The 19,497-nt window shown below is 38.0% G+C and overlaps 2 protein-coding genes across 3 annotated transcripts; both read right to left on the reverse strand.

Moving 5' to 3' along the window:
- Nucleotides 1-272: 272 nt before the first annotated feature.
- morf4l1 (mortality factor 4 like 1) lies at nt 273-5,722 on the reverse strand. The gene is made up of 12 exons (XM_028585416.1): nt 5,555-5,722; nt 4,435-4,481; nt 4,270-4,337; nt 4,090-4,176; nt 3,652-3,729; nt 3,514-3,539; nt 3,201-3,292; nt 2,848-2,949; nt 2,630-2,718; nt 2,313-2,485; nt 838-922; nt 273-754 (listed from the first exon to the last, which is right to left on the reverse strand). The coding sequence occupies exons 1-12, from the start codon at nt 5,592-5,594 to the stop codon at nt 670-672; spliced, it is 972 nt and encodes a 323-aa protein (XP_028441217.1). The 5' UTR covers nt 5,595-5,722; the 3' UTR covers nt 273-669.
- A 1,761-nt stretch (nt 5,723-7,483) lies between these two features.
- On the reverse strand, nt 7,484-19,046 carry pias1b (protein inhibitor of activated STAT, 1b). Of its 2 annotated transcripts, none has more exons than XM_028584831.1 (14): nt 19,001-19,046; nt 14,634-14,952; nt 14,388-14,472; nt 14,172-14,219; nt 13,263-13,353; nt 13,044-13,178; nt 12,826-12,931; nt 12,299-12,372; nt 10,779-10,939; nt 10,329-10,462; nt 10,064-10,241; nt 9,819-9,958; nt 9,440-9,477; nt 7,484-9,345 (listed from the first exon to the last, which is right to left on the reverse strand). In XM_028584831.1, the coding sequence occupies exons 1-14, from the start codon at nt 19,022-19,024 to the stop codon at nt 9,001-9,003; spliced, it is 1,878 nt and encodes a 625-aa protein (XP_028440632.1). In that variant the 5' UTR covers nt 19,025-19,046; the 3' UTR covers nt 7,484-9,000. The 2 variants fall into 2 exon arrangements, with proteins under 2 accessions (XP_028440632.1, XP_028440631.1); XM_028584830.1 differs by having other exon boundaries at nt 14,634-15,066; nt 19,001-19,044.
- Nucleotides 19,047-19,497: the final 451 nt, after the last annotated feature.

Consider the following 19,497-nt stretch of genomic DNA (forward strand, 5'->3'; position numbering starts at 1 on the left):
TTCTCAAGGTACTAAACAAAAACAGCTCCTGAAACATCGGGCTTTTCAGGCAAAATGAACTGGTCTTAATCCACTCTGGTGCATTTTTCCATTAAGCATTTTCATAAACAAGAGATCATTTAAGACAAGAAAACGAAACACCAATATGCTCAAATTAAGAAAACGTTAACGACAATATCAAGCAATTCAATTCCCCCTGTAGATGAAGAGGGGAATAAATTCTACCTTGACCTAACTATCTTAAACTAGCAAATCAAAGATGGACCAACAACTTGAGAATGAGACTTTTATTAGAAAATGATGACAGCCTACAAGACAAATTTAGCCAGCATCTGAACCAGGAAACAAAACAAAAATAATCATGATGAAATTCCTTTTCAAAAGATCTTGGTAAATCTCCGGACAAAACAAGTATCATAGAAACTAAAAAGTGGTACTAAAAAACATACCAATACAGGAAGAGCGTACTCAGCAGCTTTCCACATGAAAGAAAATGAATTTGTCCAGGGATTAGTGTGACATCTTGCTCTGATTCTTCCTTAATAAATCAACAGATCTCGCACAATCCGTTCTCTGAAGGCCTTTTGTGAAATCACATCCTTTCGACAGATAAGAATGTCGTCTCCAAACTTCAACACACAAAGGCTTTAGATCCTGAAATAAAAAACCTTAAACTGCCTTGCGGTGGTACTCTGGAGGGGCAACTTCATAGTCACTTGCATTGAAGAGCGATGCAGAGTTCTTCACAAGATACCTGGAATGGAGTTACATTTTACTCATTTCTGCTGCAGATTACTCAATATGAGCCTTATTAAAAATAGTTTTGTGAATACTCACTTGAGGAAGTCTTGTAGATAACTGAGCAACAGTGCAAGGCTCTTCTCATCCAGGGGAGTGTACGCCAGCATAGCTCCAATTCTCACTTTGAAAACCAAACAAAGACAGAATTTAAAACACCACATGGCCTCTAACCTCGTCTTCATTCATAATAACTAGAAAAAACTTCAATAATTACACTTTACTGATCCTCAAGGAGGTAATTCAAGTGATTAAAAAAAGCACAGGTTATGGTGCTAGATAGAGATGAATGCTGATGTGTACAAAAAGAAACAGGCTGCACTCTTATTTCTGAGATAGATAGATAGATAGATAGATAGATAGATAGATAGATAGATAGATAGATAGATAGATAGATAGATAGATAGATATTGTTGAAGTGGCTTACAAGAATATTTAGTTTTTTTTAATTGTACAAGAGGATAATATAATCTGTTCTCATGAACCATTCGTACATATAGCTATGAAAAGTAACGCACTGTAAATTGTATGTATTTGACGTATATATTACTGTATGCATATGTTTTTTAAAGGATTTTAATGTCAGAACTCAAACATGAGTGAAAAGTCAGATCCTGTAAATTCTGAATTAGTGGACTGTGCTTTTTTATTTACCTCAACTGCAGCGAGTTTGTATATTTATCAAACAGATATTTAATAAGTCATATTTTAGTATTTACTTTTCTGATCTGCTCCGGTTTGCACTTTTACATTTTTATACTAACACACATAACAGCCACAGCGACTGAAATAGAAAAAACAACCCTTTAGATAAATAAGTGTTTCAAATGAAATGATATTGTTGAATTTATTAAATTAAATGTACATTATTCTTAGCAAGCATGCACATTTTATGACCACACGGCCATTCTTTGAGACCCGGCCTTGATTTGAGAAAATATGGTATTTGCCATACAGACAGGTTTACCACTAGTATTTACAATATTAAAATCAAAGTGCCAAGTATAAGAACACTTAAAACACTAAAAATACTAAAAAACAATAACAAGTTTCCAAAGATGCTTTTTTTCAGTGCCCTAAAATGAGTTTTAAATCCTCTATCGGGATCAAGCTGGACAGCTCCAGATCCTGCTGCAGTGTATTCCAGGTTGAGGGGGCAGAAAAAAACAAGTCTTTTTGCCAAGCTCTGTGTGAACTGATGAATGCCATAAAGGCCTGGGAGCGTCTACAGGCTGGGACTGCAGTGCTTGCGTGACATGTAAATGGATAAATATGTTGGCCAATATGTTATTGCACACTATTTCCCATAAGCCTTAGGCGGGCTAAACGTTGTGGCTCAACAAATGAGGTGAGTCCATGGGTGATTTATTAGATACCTCATTTTTCTAATTCTACTTTGACTGGGATTACTTCTACAGTCAGATTGGTGCAGATGTTTTAAGTACCAATGAATTAAAGCTGCTCTTCTCTATAACAAAAACTTCAGCAGAGTAATGTTGTGCAGGTGTTATTACCAAAGAGTCTGAGTAGGTGAGGGGCACCGTAGATTTGAGACATAGATGTATCTGGGTGGTTGGCCAGGATGTCTGCGTACTGCGGCCTCTCAAATTTGTAGAGAAGTTGTGTCCCCAGCATGACACTGAAATATTCCCGGATACCAGCAACCACCTCGTTCACAGCAAACTCCCTGAGCAGTTGAGGAAATCAAGTTATATCTCTCTGACACACAGAGCAAACAGGCAAGGCATGTTTTTGCACTGCATCCACCACAGCAAGTGTGAAAACTAAAAACATTGCTCAGAAAATGAAAAGCAACAATGTGTGTTTTTACTTGCTGTCAGAGTTTCCTCTTGATTTCTTGTAGTTTGCATAATCTTCAAGGACTGCATCCACATTCTTTTTGGCAGGTAGGTGGAAAAGCTGAAGGCATAAAAAAAAAAAAAAAAAAAACATGCAGATAAATTACTTTGGAAATGTTATAATGTAAATGTGTATGATAATATTAATTAATGAAATGCTGTGAAAAAAGTTAATTTTAGGGTTACTTACCTGTTTTTGCCGTGTAATCAGGTCCCAGTCATCCACAAGCCATGGTTTCAGCTCCTCAGGGATTTTTACTTTAACCTCCACTCGATTTATGAAGGTCTCCTCCTGAGCAGACAGGGACACATTTAAGGAATAAGCCATGAGGAGTCTTATTAGCGCAATGTTTATACAGTCAATGTCATTCGAACCTCCGAAACATTTCATGAATTGGAGTGTTTCCACTACAGAGCTGCAACTACTATAAATTCTTACTTAGTTACTTTCAGTGCAGCTCAGTATTATTTGACATTAATCGGCAACCTACCAGAGAAAAAATATTACTAAAAGCAACTTCTATGAATCATCTATGAACTTACACTTTCAACAGTTGGGTCAACACGTGCCCTCTTCTTTCGTGGAGGGTGGGTCGGGTCTCCTCCTGAACTAGTGCCTTCTCCTGCACCAGGAACTGCACAAACAGAAACACGCTTAACTGTTAGTTCATTCTTAAAAAGAATACATGCCAAAGTTATTATGATGCCCTGCGATTAATGTAATTATGCTTGTATTTTCTTGGTAGTTCACAGCTTCTTTTGTAATGATGATGAAAACACAAAAAAAAAACAGCCAACTGATATTTTGGAGGGCATGCATGCGCAAATATGTAGATTTGCAACATGATATACTTACTCTTTTGTTTGTTCTTTTTGGTTTTCCTACAACAACAAAAAGGACAGATGTTAAAAAAAATCATTAACACCTCTAAAACAGTTTGGCAGGAGACATCACAGCAGGTGAAAGGTAGGATAACTAATGACTTAAACTCACACATCATTTTTCTGCGGTGCAGGAGGTATCTTCTTATTCGGCGCAGCACCCCTCATTCTTCCTTCTACATAATGGTCTCTAAATTAGGAAAACAAAACAATTACTTAAAAATACATCATTCATATTAAAGTCAGTCTATTTTCAGGAGATTTCATGACACAGACTACAGTTGGTTTATTGAGGCTGCATATTTTTGCAAACCTCATCTGTATTTTTCTGTTTCGGTAGTGCTATCGATGCATATAGACATAATGCACTGTTCTGTGTCCCAGTATTTTGTAACATTAGGTCATATACATTGTTCACCATGTAGAACATTTTTGACTAAAATTAGATCAAACTTTGTGTTAATTTGCTCTCTCCTTGGACCTTGGTGACAAAAAAAAAAAAACTTATTATAGTGGCACCTAACATAAAAAACAGAGAAAATAGACTTACTGATTGGCCCTCTGAAGCTCTTTCTGTTTCTGCAGATTACTGTCCACATACTTAAGCACTCTGCTCTCAGGAACCCATTCGTCCCAACTGGAAGATAAAACACCAAGAAAGAAATCAAGCACATGGGAAATCTTCACTGTAGAACTCTTAAATACTTGATTTATTTGAACCAAAACTTACTTCTTATTCCAACCACTGTAATGAATAAAGTATTTGATTTGTTTGTCCTTGATGTTTATCTTAACACACTGCAAAGAGAGACACAATTCATTGTCAAAACACATTTATATCAAGAGACACAGGGGAGGATCACATGATCAGAGAAACGGGCTAACTAATGCCTACCTTAGCTTCGTAGAGCAATGGCCCATGAAAACACAGCACTCTTTCACCTGAACAGAGTGTTGGTCAATTAAAATCAGCATGAGAGCAGTCCAAGTAAAACACGATGAAATTGTTAAGCTGACTAAACTACTTGCACAAACACGAACAATAGTTACACCTTAAATTTTAATTCCTAAACATCTTAACACCGGTCTCTTTCTGATGGCCAAGAACAATTTTTACATAAATATTTAAAAATGCATTTTAGCCATACACCGACTCAGATCCCATTAAATGAACGTGAGTCAGACTAGAGTCAAGAGTTTACTAGTAGAACTTTAGAGAGGCTTGACTACAGTGTGCGTCACATAAGTGTAAAGAAAAAGCTGAACAACATGTTTTACCATAATGTCATTTATTTTTGTTATAATGGATTTTATAAAACGGGTATCAAAAAAAGTTGCGTTAAGGAACCGGAATCAAATTCACGGTGTGGAACATTTTTGAAGATATCCAGCCCTGGTTTAAGAACTTGCAGCACATTGCATTAAGTTAATTTACATACATTTCATTTGAGTTGCAATTATTATTATTATAAATGCATATTAAAACATTAAGCTCTTCTAATATCTTAGATTATGTGTACCATTTTAAATAAGTAACTTGATACTGACTTATGTTTTTACTGTTGATCAGAAACAAAATTCTCTCAGCTACAGAAACCCCTGACAAAATGACAACAGTCAGCCAGACAGCAGGCCAGCTAGGACTCAGCTAATACTTGACTGTGTGACCAGAGAGGTGGGCGGTGAAATCAATAGGGAGCTAACACTGCATGAATGAAGCTACTGCTTTTAGATAGCTAGAAACAACATCGCTGAAATACAAACCATGGACTTTGCCGGACTACGCTACTGTTATTGTTGCACTCTGTTTAACATATGTAAGAAAATACATTGTGTATAACTAACGCGGCAAATAAAAAGCAATACTTGTTTTGTGCAACAACAATGAAGGCTAACAACGCTAGCGGTTCGGTGGCGGCAGTGTTACAGCTAGCTAACATTTCGGACCTTTCCGACGGCTCCTGCACTGACCGACACCATAAATCTATTAGAAATGAGAACAGACAACTTGTTACCTTCTTGAAATTTAGGTTTCGGGTCCTGTTTCGGCGCCATTCACGGATTAAACTATCAAAATATGGGAAAAATTGCTAGCTCCCATTCCAGTCTGAAACGGCGCCGCTCTCTAAAAACGTCATAACCAACGCGATGACGCATTCATACCGCGACCAAAGCCAAAGAGCTCTTTCTTCTTCTTTGAGTTTTAACGGCAGCTTGCATCCATCCTTAATGTTGCACCCCTGCCATCTTCTGGAGTTAGGTAACTCTTACAATGTCAAGTATGTTACATTTTCCTCATCAGTCATGTTCTCATTGGGTAACCATGTTCTGCCTTGTTCCACTTTATCACACTCCAGTATGTTCTTTACTCCTGCCCCTGTTATCCCTTTATCGTTTAGTTTCTTCCAACATGCTATTTCTCTCTGATACACATTTCCTGCAACTAACAAGCACATTATAGTTTTTGGTATCTCACAATGATCACACAAAACAGTTGGATTCTTCCCTATAATGTGATGCGTGCTGTTTAAGTAACTATGTCCAATTCTCAGCCTGCTTATTGTTACTTGCTCTTTCTGTTTAGTTCCCCTACTTATACCTACTTATACTCCTTTTTTGGATTGAGTGTAAATGTCTCCCTTTTATTGCGTTATCCCAACACTATTGCCACTGTTAAATTACTTTTCTCAACACTGCCTTTTCCCTCAGATTTTGATAATTTAATATTGACTTCGACTTTTGACCGCCTCTTTTGCCAACCTGTCTGCTCTCTCATTTCCGACGATACCTAAATGCGCTGGGACCCACATGAACGTTATATGTTACCCCTGTCTAACCATTCTTAAGTTTTTAAACAAGGCTTCATAAAGAAGATCCTGATGGCCTCTGGCTGTACCTGACTTTATGCTTGCAATGGTTGAGACATAATCTCTACAACTCTATCCTCAAGGACAATTTTACTAGCCAGCAAAAATGTGAAGTGTTCTGATTTTCATGTTAACTAACTTTTGTTGCTTTGATTTGGAAGTAAATCTAAATATTGAGTGTAGTACAACCTCATGGTGGTACTACACTTAATATCGATATTTCAAATAAAATACAATAGGCTGAATGGATAGCCTAATGCATTTCTCCATACTGTTTCTGGTAATGAATGGTTTGAAAAAAGCATCAAAATATAGAAGTAAATCTGTTTCATCGGATTTAATAAAAATAGAAATATTGATATTAAGTGTAGTATCACCATGAGGTTGTACTACACTCAATACTGATATTTCTATTAAATACAATTACAATAGGCTGAATGGATAGCCTGATGAATTTCTCCATACTATTTCTCCCCCAGGATGAATTGTAATAGCCTAATTATGGTTACTTTTGCACCATCATCAAAAACGTTTTGTCCATTAATTTGGTTTATGACCAAAACTCATAAAACTAATGTCACTCCCATCAGCCTCAAGTGTACTTAATGTTTAGTGCTAATTAGCAAGTGTTTGCATGCTAACATGCTACACTAAGATGGTAAACTTGTTAAATATTACTTGCCAAATATCTGTTAGATATGGCTGTAGACTTTCAGGTCTTGTTGCTAGATGTGTACTAAATTAATTAGTCAGTGCCCTCTGGTAGACAAACTATATAATAGGACACCATTTCTAAACTACCTCAAACATATATTGGCTTTTCTCTACAGCAAATCCTTGTTACTGAATGGCCTTCATATAAGCTGATAGATGTATATGCAAAAAGTTATTATTGGCAAATATACTTATCTACTTCTACTAAGCATGTGCTGTATTAAAGTGTTTAAAAGGAAGGTGTGATTAGGCTTAGGATTCTTGCCAAGCCACAAACTGAATTAGTAAAACAGATACTGAAAGATACTGAAACAGAACACATGCAGCTGTATCAGGACTGCCCTCGGATCAACTACAAATGTGCACTTTCTAATATCGGTTTAATTCTTACAAATATTAAACAGCACAGTAGACCTTGTAGCGGTTCAAAATGATCAAAGCCTCTATTGAGTTATTGACATCATCTGATAGTAAAACAAACAGAAAATGTTACAATGCATGTCAAGCAACTATGACATCTTTAAATAGCATTAATTATATAATTACAAAAGAAATATCACATACAATGACAGCAATGCATATCCTCGAATCAAACAAATGTTGAAAATATATATGATAATAAATAATCCTAATTATAAGCACAAGTCAAGAAAAATAAAGGGAGGGGGTGCATCCATAATAACTTCAATGGTTTTAACTTCTGGGCCAAAATGCATGTTGTGATACACTCAAAAACTAAGCTATCACAGTTCTCTTACAGGCTGTTGCAAATACACTTAACAAAAAAGGCTATGCATCCTGGAACAGCATTGCACTCCAACAGGTGAGCTTTCAGGTAATTTGCAGAGACATGCAAAGCTGAAAACTACGCTTCAATGCTCCACACAGCCTTTATGTAAAGAAGCAAGTGCTAAAACCAAACAAAGACATCATGAAATGTCAAATTAAAGAATTACCTCAAATGGACCAGAAACTCGCTCTGTCTTGAAATAGGTCGACCGGCCACTTCGCTGTAGTTTTGTGTATATTGTACTTCAGAAAAAAATTACACAATAAGAAGGCTGCTTGCTGGACTAGTGCCATTCATTCATTTGCACACTGAAAATGCCTGGTCTCACAATACTGACTTAGTCCCAATTTATATGTATCTTAGGTACAGTCTAAACTATACACTATCGTTCATATTTGAATGACTGAAACAGGCGAAACACGTTATGACAACAGAAGGATCTTGCGTTTGCTTTTGCAATTCTAGTGGCAACAGTTCCTAAAAGCATAAGGAATGCTTCTTTAAAAACAGCATACATCCCACATAACTTACATCATAAATAATTCCTTAAAAATAATGACCACAGCATGTCTTACAGAAAAATCTACAGTAATGACAAAAATGGCCAGATCTTTCTGCTGTCAAAACAGAACTTTGACAGAAATGATGCCATTTAGAAAATAAAGAAAGTGTTATACATTTTCCTGTGAGTTGCTTTTTGTACATCTATAACAATGCCCATTTTCTTTATATTGTAAATATCATGTTACATAAGGTGTCACCTCATGGGGTTCTGTATACATAACATTATACTGAAATAATGCCATTGACATGGAATATCGAAAACAAAACTGTAAAAACCAGGTACAAAAGGTACAATATAATCAAAGGACCACATGAAGAGGTGTGAAAAAGGCTTCAGTATTCACAGAAAAATATCAACTGAAGTAACTCACCGGACAAGAAGCGTCCTAAGTTTATATACATATGATAAGTAAATTGAAAATAGATTTTCCTCTCTGTACATAGCACTGTATTCTTTCATCTTAGTCTTACTTATTTACAAACTCCCGTTCTCGAGGTCTCCCTTGTCTTTCAGTTCTGTGTGGATCTAGTCAAGAGAGATAACGTCAGATATGGAGCCATAAATGGCTGCCGCCGCTGCAGCTTCCACAGAGGACCTCGACAATCCTGAGATGGTGTGGCTGTCCCTGTCTCTGTCTCGCTCTCTGTCTTTGTCACGGTCCCGCAGACTGCTGGAAGAAACCAAACTACTGGTGCTGCCACTGTTGCTGCCTCCATTGGTGGCTGCCAGCGTGCTGCTCCCTGGGGTGCCCGGCTGCTCACGTAACATCTGAGAGGAGCCGTAGGGCAGGAAACGGTTGAGGAGCAAGTCGTGGTCCTCTGAGGCTGATGCCGACGCAGCTGCTGCGGCAGCCATCACCATGTTGTAATGCTAACAGACATAAAATAGTTACCATTAACACAGCAACCAGACATAAACACACTACAGTATGACTGCCAAAGTTCAATTATTTGCTTAAATATACCTGATTGTCGCCTTGGAGGAAGGAGAAGAAATTCAGATCTGTAAGAAAAGGAAGAGGGCTCAGTCCATTAACTTCATTCTGGATATACACTGAATGTTTAGATACAAATTGCTTCAACAAGCAACAAACATTACGTGTTCAAAGATAGGTTAGCTTGGAGTTTGTCAAGTCTGTCTTAATAAAAATACTTGCATGGCTTATTAACATAATCCTTCACCACATTTCAGGAAGCAACCACTGTTTGAGGAAACATAAAGACAGATTTTGCACCACAAATACTATAACTTTAAAAGATACCCAATTGATTCAGCTGACTCAGACTGCTGAAGCATCATGTTAGCAAAAATCAAAATCTTTCCTTAAGGCGAGACAGGTGTACCTGGCAGGTCACTAGTTGTGTGATAATAGTGGCGATAGTCCTGGATAAGAGGTGGAGGGGGAGGAATGTAGCTGGTCTCCACAGGGGGCATGCTGGGAGCTCTGCTTACAGGTGAGGCCTGGCTGTGTAGGTTCAGTACTCTGAGAGGAGACAAAACAAGTAACACGACAGAGCTGAGCACAAAGTTCCCAAACATTCATTTGTTCATGGTGATCTAACTTCCTGTTTGTGGTTTGGAGACTCACCCCTTGTTTGGAGGTGGAGAGACGGGTGACACCGAGGGACAGGCCCTTTTAGGAGGCGGCTCATCATCTAGCTCATCCTCAGAGGAGCTATCCAGTGTCAGGTCAATCACATCAACTTTCTTGCTGTTGTCATTGGATGATCCCCGTTTCTGCTCACGCATTTCTGTTCGAGACGAATCTACAAACCAACAGTTAACTCACACTGTGCTCACAGATCACAATGAATGAATACACTTGAAGAATCTGAAATGTACGAGCTACATACCGCTGTCTACACCATTGTACGAAGCAGACACCTCCTGCACCTCTTTCTTCGACCTCATGGGGGCCCAGTTTCCATCTTCTTTGAACTGGATTTCATCACAGTCAGAACAGCTATTCAAGATTTCCATGAACAACCTATGAAAACAGCATGACATTTTAACACAGTCTGGCAACTTTGCAACCAGAATTACGTAAGCTTTTAGTACTTCATCATCCCTTAAAACGTATATTTTGGATATACAGTGTTATCTGCACTTTTTAAAGCTGCAATTTATCTGGGCTATCAACAATAGATCCATGAGTTTGAAGACTTATCAGATGCCAAAACAAGTGCTCAGTGCTATATAACACCATGAAGAAGGATTTTCTGTTAACAGTTTTCACAGCTGCAATTATTTCATGCTACTTCTCAAAAGTCACCAGGTAGGAATGTGTGACGTGTTGTGCTCACCCGTCAATAATGAGGTGCTCATATGGTGCCTTCTTGTCACAGACTGGACACACCCAGGTTGGCTTCTTCTCATTCATTTGGATGTAAAGTGTTGCATCAAAGCACTGAAGGTGAGAACACGTTATCGCTCTGCAAGGAATTGTCAGCCTCATCTTCCCCAGCTTTAAAACAAAACAAAAAACACAAAATAAATGTCACTTCTCAGTACTACATTAAATACTGCACCAGTTAGTTTTATAGTGACAGAATATTGTAGAACAAAGCAACGTTCTAATTAAGTACACAGTAGGGGTGTGGCAAGACACTCAGCTCACGAGACACAATATTGGGTTCACGAGGGTTCATATTGGGTTGTGGTTTTGCCACAAACTCAAATGGCTTCTCTCCTGTAGAACTAACCTCTTCAGACCTAATAACTGCAGCGTTTCCACCGGGAATCCAAAATGCTGCCACACAAACGACTTACAAGTGGCAGGTAGGGTTGGGTACCATTCACATTTTTACAGGTACCTGAAATTCGGTACCTTTTTCCAGTACTTTCCCTCTTTAATAACAAAAAATGTAATTCAGTTGTGAAAATAATTCCGAACCTATTTTATTCTTATTTTTTTACATACCACACAAAATAAAACACCGCCCTCTCCCCTCACAAACCCATACCTACAACCTATTAAATCAAATAATTATTAATTTCATACACTGAACTGTAACGTTTCTTCTTGTATCTTTTTCTATTTTAGCCTGTTTTATTTTCATGACCATTTTTAAATTGCTCTTTAAAAGGTCCCATGGCATGAAAATTTCACTTTGAGGTTTTTAACATTAATATGCATTCCCCCAGCCTGGCTATGGTCCCCCAGTGGCTAGAAATGGTGATAGGTGTAAACCGAGCCCTGGGTATCCTGCTCTGCCTTTGAGAAAATGAAAGCTCAGATGGGCCGATCTGGAATCTTCTCCTTATGAGGTCATAAGGAGCAAGGTTGCCCTGTTGCTGAAATGTGCTATAAATAAAGTTGCCTTGCCCTACAACCTCCAGCCTGTCAGTCTGTAACCAGGGCATAGTGAACACTGTTGTGCCTGTCTGTCTCGGAAGTGTAACTAAAGTTAACTGCACCGTGATCTTGCCATTCAATTATATTCCAGCAAACACTGTCCTCGCTTTGAAGTTTAAAAAAACCTTAACCACACTTGTGACTGCTTTACCAGCACTGTCGTGACTCACTTTGACCTGAACGCTGCAGATGCAACTTAACGTTAGTCCCGCTCCGACGAGATCTCGTCACACCTCTAGTATACAGTATATGGCAGTATAATAGGAAGTACTTTTTGCACAATAAAATACAGGTCTAGGGGACTTTAAAAAAATCCCTCTGTAATTAAAATTGTCCATTCATTTCTTGATCTGTCAATAGGCTAATTGACTAACTGGTTGTATAGGTGTTCTGCAGACTTCCAATTATATTTCTCACAACTAACTACAATACTACTTTTTTAATTGAGCAGTATAGTGGAGTATTTACAGGACACAGGAGAGAGACTCGTAGACTGGTGGTGGCGATCTCACTCTCTGGATCAGCTGTTAATTTCTCTTTGACTGTGAGAAAGAAAAAGATAAACACAAAGATTAAATACAAGTATTCTGACGATTTAAGCTAATTGTGCTAATGTTAATTTGATTAACAAGACCTCAAAACTCCCTCACGATTAATCTTTCATCATATGATGGATGCATGAAAAATGTAAGTTCTACGTGTCAGCAAAAGTGCAGTGGAACAACATATGTTCAAAGGAGTAAAGGAACCATTTCAAGGAATCTTTAAGAAACTGAGGAACTTTACAGAACTAACCCTTCTTTTTTGGGGTCCTAAATTGAATTCCCGGGACTCACGAGTTGTTGTTACTACGTGGTCAAACAGGCCACAAAAATGCACAGTAGTTACTATATGACAGAAGGTCATTTATGTGATCGTCTTTTACTTATAGATGTAGGGCAAACACATGTGTTGCATGGTCTATGTTTTTACTACAAAATCTAGAGGCAACTTACTCAGAGCTCTTGAGTGGTCGGGGTTCCTAATTCCTTTGGCCCGTAGTCTTTGCAACAACACAGCAGACGACTGCTGTCTTACCAGATAAACAGCCATGGAAAAACTCTGACAAAACAAAGATAAAATAATGAGCGAAACAAGTTACACTGAGGTGACTTAAGTCCTCTTTAATGGCCTATGATGCTTGATTTCTAAAGCTTTGCCTGGAACTTCCTACCCTCCCAATTTCTGAAGTCCACGACACCACAATTGTGTTGGGGACTGTGGTGGACAGTCGGACAAGAGAGGTTATGTTGATGGGACGACTGGGCCTTTTTGGTTCAACTCCATTTTTGGTTGGAGGAAGATATCCCTGCAGACCAAACATCAAACATCAGTGGCCTTGACTCGCAGTAACTGGTGGTGTGATACACAGAAAATATGACGATAGACTCACCGGGAGATTACAAGGTTTGCCGTTCACCTTCACACACAGATTAGGAGGGAAATGATCCTCCTGGGGACAGCTTGTCTCTGATAAACAAAATCTGAAAATGAAGAAAACAAATGACAGAAGTGGTAAGATCAAATGTTGAGGGACAAATGTCAAAAGCAATTTGTTTCTGTAAAGTTGCCACTTTCACAAAAAGGTTGGCTTGCTTATTTTACCATTTCAGTTCTGTCAAGTACAGCCATCTCCATCTATGATATAGGAGAGCACCTCTTAAAGGATGGCATTCATCCATACAGTGAATATTTTATTATGCAACTAAGAAAAACATCAGTTTTTGTTAACGTTATTTCATGTTTTTGTCAAGTTAAACAATGCCAACAAAGTGTGCCTGTTTGGTTCAATTGTTTTAAAGTAAGGTTATTGTAAGGTAATAAAAACGCTTGCATTTAAGCTATCAAAAAAACTATAATCCTGGAATTGAACAGCAAACTAACTATTAATCATATTGGTTAATATATTGTCTAATAAAACGTGTGCATTTTTTTTTTAAATGGCTCAACTTCATTGTGAATAAAAAACTTCCAGGAGACAAGAGTCCCTGCATTCTTCACTCCACAATTCAAAACCTGCTCTCTTGATCATTAATTTTGATTCCTATCTTTCTCATTTATCAACACCTAGAACTGTAAACTTAGGTTAAAGTTACAACTTGGGTGAGGGATTTAACTTCTTATGTCTGAATCTGAAAGTCAGAATAAATCACTAAGAAGAAAGACTGAAATGACATGAACTATACAAGTGACAGAACTATTTCTGTTTGCTTCAAAACTAAGGAGCTAAACGCAGACCCATCACTTAATGCAAATATACTTATTAATCAAAAGAGAATGTTTTTATGCTCTGTAGACATACCTTAACTGAACTTGAACAGCAAAGTCACATTTGGTCCCAGATATGTCCCTAAAGAATTAAAAGAAAGTCAGATCAGGCTAATCAAAAGTTTCACATTCAATTTAATAACAACTTTAAATCATGTAAACAGTACAAAAATAGTTTGGTAGTTTCAATGCTTTTACAGTATTATTTCTTCTTCTCTTTCATCTCTTACCAGATAGCTTTCTCACTTACATGGAGCTGCTGATCTGTTGAACTTGCTGTGGTGTTAATGCAAAGGCATAACATGCTTCCTGGAACCGCTGACTGTTGTCTGAGGCTACAAAAAATAAACAAGGAACAGAACATGACAGTCAGAATCACTAGGCCCTAAGGTCAACTCAAACTGAAATTTTACTGAACATGGTTTTGACAAGTCATGGCTCAGACATGTAAGTGTTATCGCTACACACACAGCAGATCACAAAGTGGTTGACTCACCCAGGCTAGTTGGCTTAATGAGCTCATCCAGAACGTCATAGAATGGCAATCTCTGGAGCTTGACATCAGGGTGTACAGGGTGCAGGGCGGAGGGGAGGTGAGGCAGGCTCAGCTCATGCTTGGGCCCGAGTAAAGAAACAGGCAGCAGAGGCGATGGGGAACCGTGGCTGTCAAATCCCAGCTGAGCGAGGCCGGCGGGCAGGCTGGAGGTAGAATGAACACCGGGCAGAGCCAGGTCGACTGGCGAAACCATTTTGGTTGGGAAGCGTCGTCTGTAGAGCTCTTTGATCTTCATCTGCACAGCAGGACTGCAACCAGCCTTGAGTAAGTGAAGAGCTTTGGTCAAAAGTTCGTGTTTGCGCCCGTGCTTATTCCGTCCTGCATACCCCAACAACACTTGAAGCTCCGAAACTCGAAGGCTCATTACCATTTGCTGGTAAAAAAAGAAGAGTGTGAAAAATTGTCTTTTAAACATTTTTTTCATATTCTGATGAAAAGAAACAAGTTTCCTTTTCTCATTTCAGACTTCATCATTTAAAATGTTATTATTAAAGCATGTCTGATTTATTTCTTTACATCATTAAAAACCCTTCACTAGCTTGCAAATCGTCCACACCCATAACATTTTCATTTTTGAGACAGGCTTGGAGCAGAAAGATTTTTACAGTTTCTTTGGCCTTTGTTCGGCTAGTATCTTAATAAAAGACCAACATGAAGAGCTTCATCATACAGTATAATTAACAAACACATCCACTCTGAGATGACTTTGGCAGAGATGGCCCTTTGGCTAGAAGCAGAAAACGCACATAACTTCTACTGATTCTACTATTTAAGGTTTTAATCCTCATCACCTCACGCTGCAATAGGGCTGGGCGATATGGACCAAAAGTCATATCCCAATATATTTTGGCTGAATATCGATTTACGATATATATCCCGATATTTTTTCCGCAAAGTGAGAGCAAATGTTCAGTCAAAGTCAAAGCCAAATATGACATGTCACATGTAGTTTCATAGAAACCCGCTATTTCTGTGAACAGTTGCAAAATCAAATGAATAAATAATAAACAGGTTTCTTCACCTGGTTCAATGCTCAGCTGTTCAAATAATAAAATGTGAAAATAAATACTGTATAACAACAGGAGTACCCTTTTTGAAATCAAAGCTCTATAAGGTTTGTTTTAGTTTTTTCCAACGTTTTAAATTGTTAAATTTTTCTTCTACACATTTTCAGCGCTTATTTCTACGTCCCATATTTTCTAATATAGGGCTGGGCGATATAGAGAAAATCAGATATTATGATATTCTTGACCAAATACCTCAATATCGATATTGCGGCAATATATTCTTGAGTTGACAGTTGGTGCTCTCGCAAAATATCTTCACACTTATATTTTAGATAAATAATCATTAATAATAAAACAGCTAGAACAGTCTGGTAAGTTCAGAAAAGTACATCCCTTCACTGTAATGCAGCCTTTAAAACCAGGAAAAGACACTTATGTCATATCACGATATTACGATATCCAAAATCTAAGACGATATCTAGTCTCATATCACGATATCGATATAATATCGATATATCGCCCAGCCCTATGCTGCAAGTATTAATACAGAGTAGGGCTGTGCAATTAATCAAATTTTGATCGTGATTTAAATTTAGGCTACTAACAATCACAAAAACAATGTAATCAAGAAAAACAATTATTTTGCACATTACACTGCAAGTTAAAAAAAAAAAAAAAAAAAAAAAAGTAAAACTCTTATTTTGTTTTGTGTTCTGAAGGGGAATTCAAAAAGGTTCAACGGGAAAAGTATTAAGGGAAATTTCACAGTTCAAGGTGTTTTCACTCTTTTTTAAGTTCAATAAATGCAACATCTTTCCAATGGTCAATGAGTAATCTTGTTAAATAATCATGATTTCAATATTGACCAAAATAATGGTTATAATTTCTTCCATAATGGAGCAGCACTAATACAGGGTGTGGAAACAATAACATGAGTATCTGTACAAAATAAAGGAATCCAATACACCAGAAACTTTTTCTTCAGACAGTGTCAGATAGGGCTGCTCCCTCTTAGTCGATTAGTCGACTAATCGGTCGTTTTGGTCTTAGTCAACATTAGATTTCTTTAGTTGATTAGTCATGTTTTATGCTTTTTTCATGCTGAATGACTTGTTTCCAAGAAACGTTGGAGCACATTTCTGGTAAAAACAAGAATTAAAGTGGCGCTTTTGCATGACTCTTTGTGGAGAAACTCAGATTTACATATCTGTCGATTAAATCAACTAATCGATTAGTCGATACAATTGATTGAGTGTTAGTCGACTAAGATTTTCTTTAATCGAGCACAGCCCTAGTGCCAGAGAGGTGTTCATTTCAATTTTTAAGAAGACTGTTGTGATGTTGTATTAGGTGGGCCTGTTATTTTGTTGTAGTAACATAATACAATCTAATGACACAGGTTGTTTTGTTCTTAACAAAATTCATCCTACAGTGTAATGCAGTCAAATAAAGCAAAACCATAAATTACAATAGAACTGGATCAACACCTGTGACACAGAAGCGAAGAAAACAAAACATTTTCATCTCCACAAAAGTAGAGCTTCCATTGTATTATGTTATACTATATTGTACAGGTACATGTCCTCTTAGGTCCACCATATGTAAAGTCATCTTTGGTGAATGTGTGTAAATGTTGCGATGTGGCCCCTCACAAGAATGCAACATTTAATGACACTTAAAAGAACACGCCGACTTATTGGGAATTTAGCTTATTCACCGTAACCCGCAGAGTTAGACAAGTTGATACATATCCTTCTCATCTCCGTGTGTGCTGTAACGCTGTCTGATGGCTCCAGCGGCATCAGGCCAGCACAGAACATGCAGGTAATGGTTCCAGTAATCCTACTACTCAGAATAAGTGACAAAATAACGCCAACATGTTCCTATTTACATGTTGTGATTTATAGAGTCACAGCATGTACAAAAAACAACGTAACATGAGACACAGCCGTCTTCTAACTGTAAACAAACCGGGAACTATATTCTCAGGCGAAAGAATATAGTACTTGGGCGGAGTGATATGCTCGCAGCAAGACTGTCTGAGAATATAGTTCCCGGTTTGTTTACTGTTAGAAGATGGCTGTGTCTCATGTTACGAGCTCATTCGGAGCAGTAGGCTAGTTGGAACCAGTTACCTGCAGGATCTGTGCTAGGCTACGCTAATGCTGGAACCGTCAGGCAGCGTTACAGCACGCACGGAGATGAGAAGGGTATGTATCGACTTGTCTGACTCTGGGGGTTACGGTGAATAAGCTAAATTCCCAATAAGTCGGCGTGTTCCTTTAATGGCATTAAAAAGACAACCTACATAGATAAGCAAATGTTAATGGCAAGCCACTATATCAGTCAAGGTCATGTATGTGTTAATTGAGGAGCCCAATTAGGACTCAATGTGGAACTGCAAAAGGTAAACATTTCAGCAACTGTAAACATCCGGATGACACTTGAAATGTGGCCGGTTAGTAAAATGTGATGTCGCATACCACCGGATGTAAGTGGTACATTTAGATATTCAATAAATGAGCTGAACGTTGATTTTGAATGCCTTTTGTACCATATAGAAATAGTACAGCTCATGTGAGGCAAAGAAGTGTCAACAGTGCAGAGATTCGTTCAGGAAGGGAGCAGATCAAAACGAAAACGTTTCACAAGGGGTGTTTTCTGTCAATTAATAATAAATTACTAACATTATATGAGTAGAATAATGCCGGTTTAATCTGACTGAAACAAAAATGAATTTTACAGTATTTATTTATCTAGGGTGTTTTAACAATTATCGCAAACATGAGTTACATTACATTACAGCTAACCATACTGTGGATAATGACTACATTTCGTGGACTACCGTCCTCCACATTACATCGGAAATAACGCTAATGGAAGCTGCGCTTATCTTCCAGGGAATAGACAGAGCCCACTTTTAAACAGACATTGCGGTCCTCCCGGCGAACTATTAACAATGTCAGGTGGTTAATACTACAGTGCCGTTGGGTACAAAACGTTGACATGAAAGTGTTTTTCACATTTGACTAAAAGCGATATGTGGCCTTATGTGCAGGTGAGCAAAGGCAGCCTAACGGGACGTCGGCAACAATAACAAAGCTAGCTAATGCTAGCGGGCTAGCCAGCCAGCTAACAGTTTGTCTTGTCTCCACTGCTCTCCTGTTTTGGTATTATATGCTTTGATACCAACATTCATCGGGTCTCTACTGTCAAGTAATAATGGTTCTATGATTTGAAATTCCCAAACTCACTGTGTGAAACGTCTATTTGTCAAGCTAATGTAGGGGCTCACTTTACCTTCAGTTCCGCATTTTCCGCCATCTTGTTACATTAGGTACGCATGCGCAAAAGCCATCCTCAAGGGACAGAGAAAAATTCAAAATTGTGTGTCGCTTCCTCGCCGCGGACAGCAGGGGGCGCTACCGCAACACAATACCAAAGAGGACAATACTACACATGGAACGTCAAGGGTATAGTTTTTGTCGGACCAACAGTCCAAAACAGAAATAGCGTGCATTTAATATTCAGTAATATATAATAGAGAAAAGTAAAAAATATTTATGAAACGAGCAAATCGTTGCCAGTTGTGCTTGGTAGGCCTACTTGAACGATTAATTGATTATCAAAGCACGGCCATGAATTTTCTGTCAATGATTAATAAAATGATGGATTAGTCTAATCGTTGCAGCCCTAGATAAAAAATAGATAGGCCTAAATAAAAAGAAGAAACACAATTTTACTATATCGAGCCTACCTAACCAGTCCGTTTTATTTTGGTGTGTTTGTATTCCAGC

This window comes from Perca flavescens, chromosome 8 (genome assembly GCF_004354835.1).
Source record: "Perca flavescens isolate YP-PL-M2 chromosome 8, PFLA_1.0, whole genome shotgun sequence".
NCBI classification, from domain to species: Eukaryota; Metazoa; Chordata; class Actinopteri; order Perciformes; family Percidae; genus Perca; species Perca flavescens.

Excerpts from the sequence above, each read along its gene's own strand:
- pias1b (XM_028584830.1), bottom strand. The coding sequence starts at position 19,024 with ATGGCGGAAAATGCGGAACTGAAG. Across the intron at positions 12,373-12,825 it reads CGACCACTCAAGAGCTCTGA|TCAAAGAGAAATTAACAGCT; the intron begins GTAAGTTGCCTC and ends TCTTTCTCACAG. Across the intron at positions 9,959-10,063 it reads TCTCCACCTCCAAACAAGGG|AGTACTGAACCTACACAGCC; the intron begins GTGAGTCTCCAA and ends GTCTCCTCTCAG.
- morf4l1 (XM_028585416.1), bottom strand. The coding sequence starts at position 5,594 with ATGGCGCCGAAACAGGACCCGAAACCTAAATTTCAAGAAG. Across the intron at positions 4,338-4,434 it reads CATTGCTCTACGAAGCTAAG|TGTGTTAAGATAAACATCAA; the intron begins GTAGGCATTAGT and ends CTCTCTTTGCAG. Across the intron at positions 3,540-3,651 it reads GCACCGCAGAAAAATGATGT|GAAAACCAAAAAGAACAAAC; the intron begins GTGAGTTTAAGT and ends TTGTTGTTGTAG.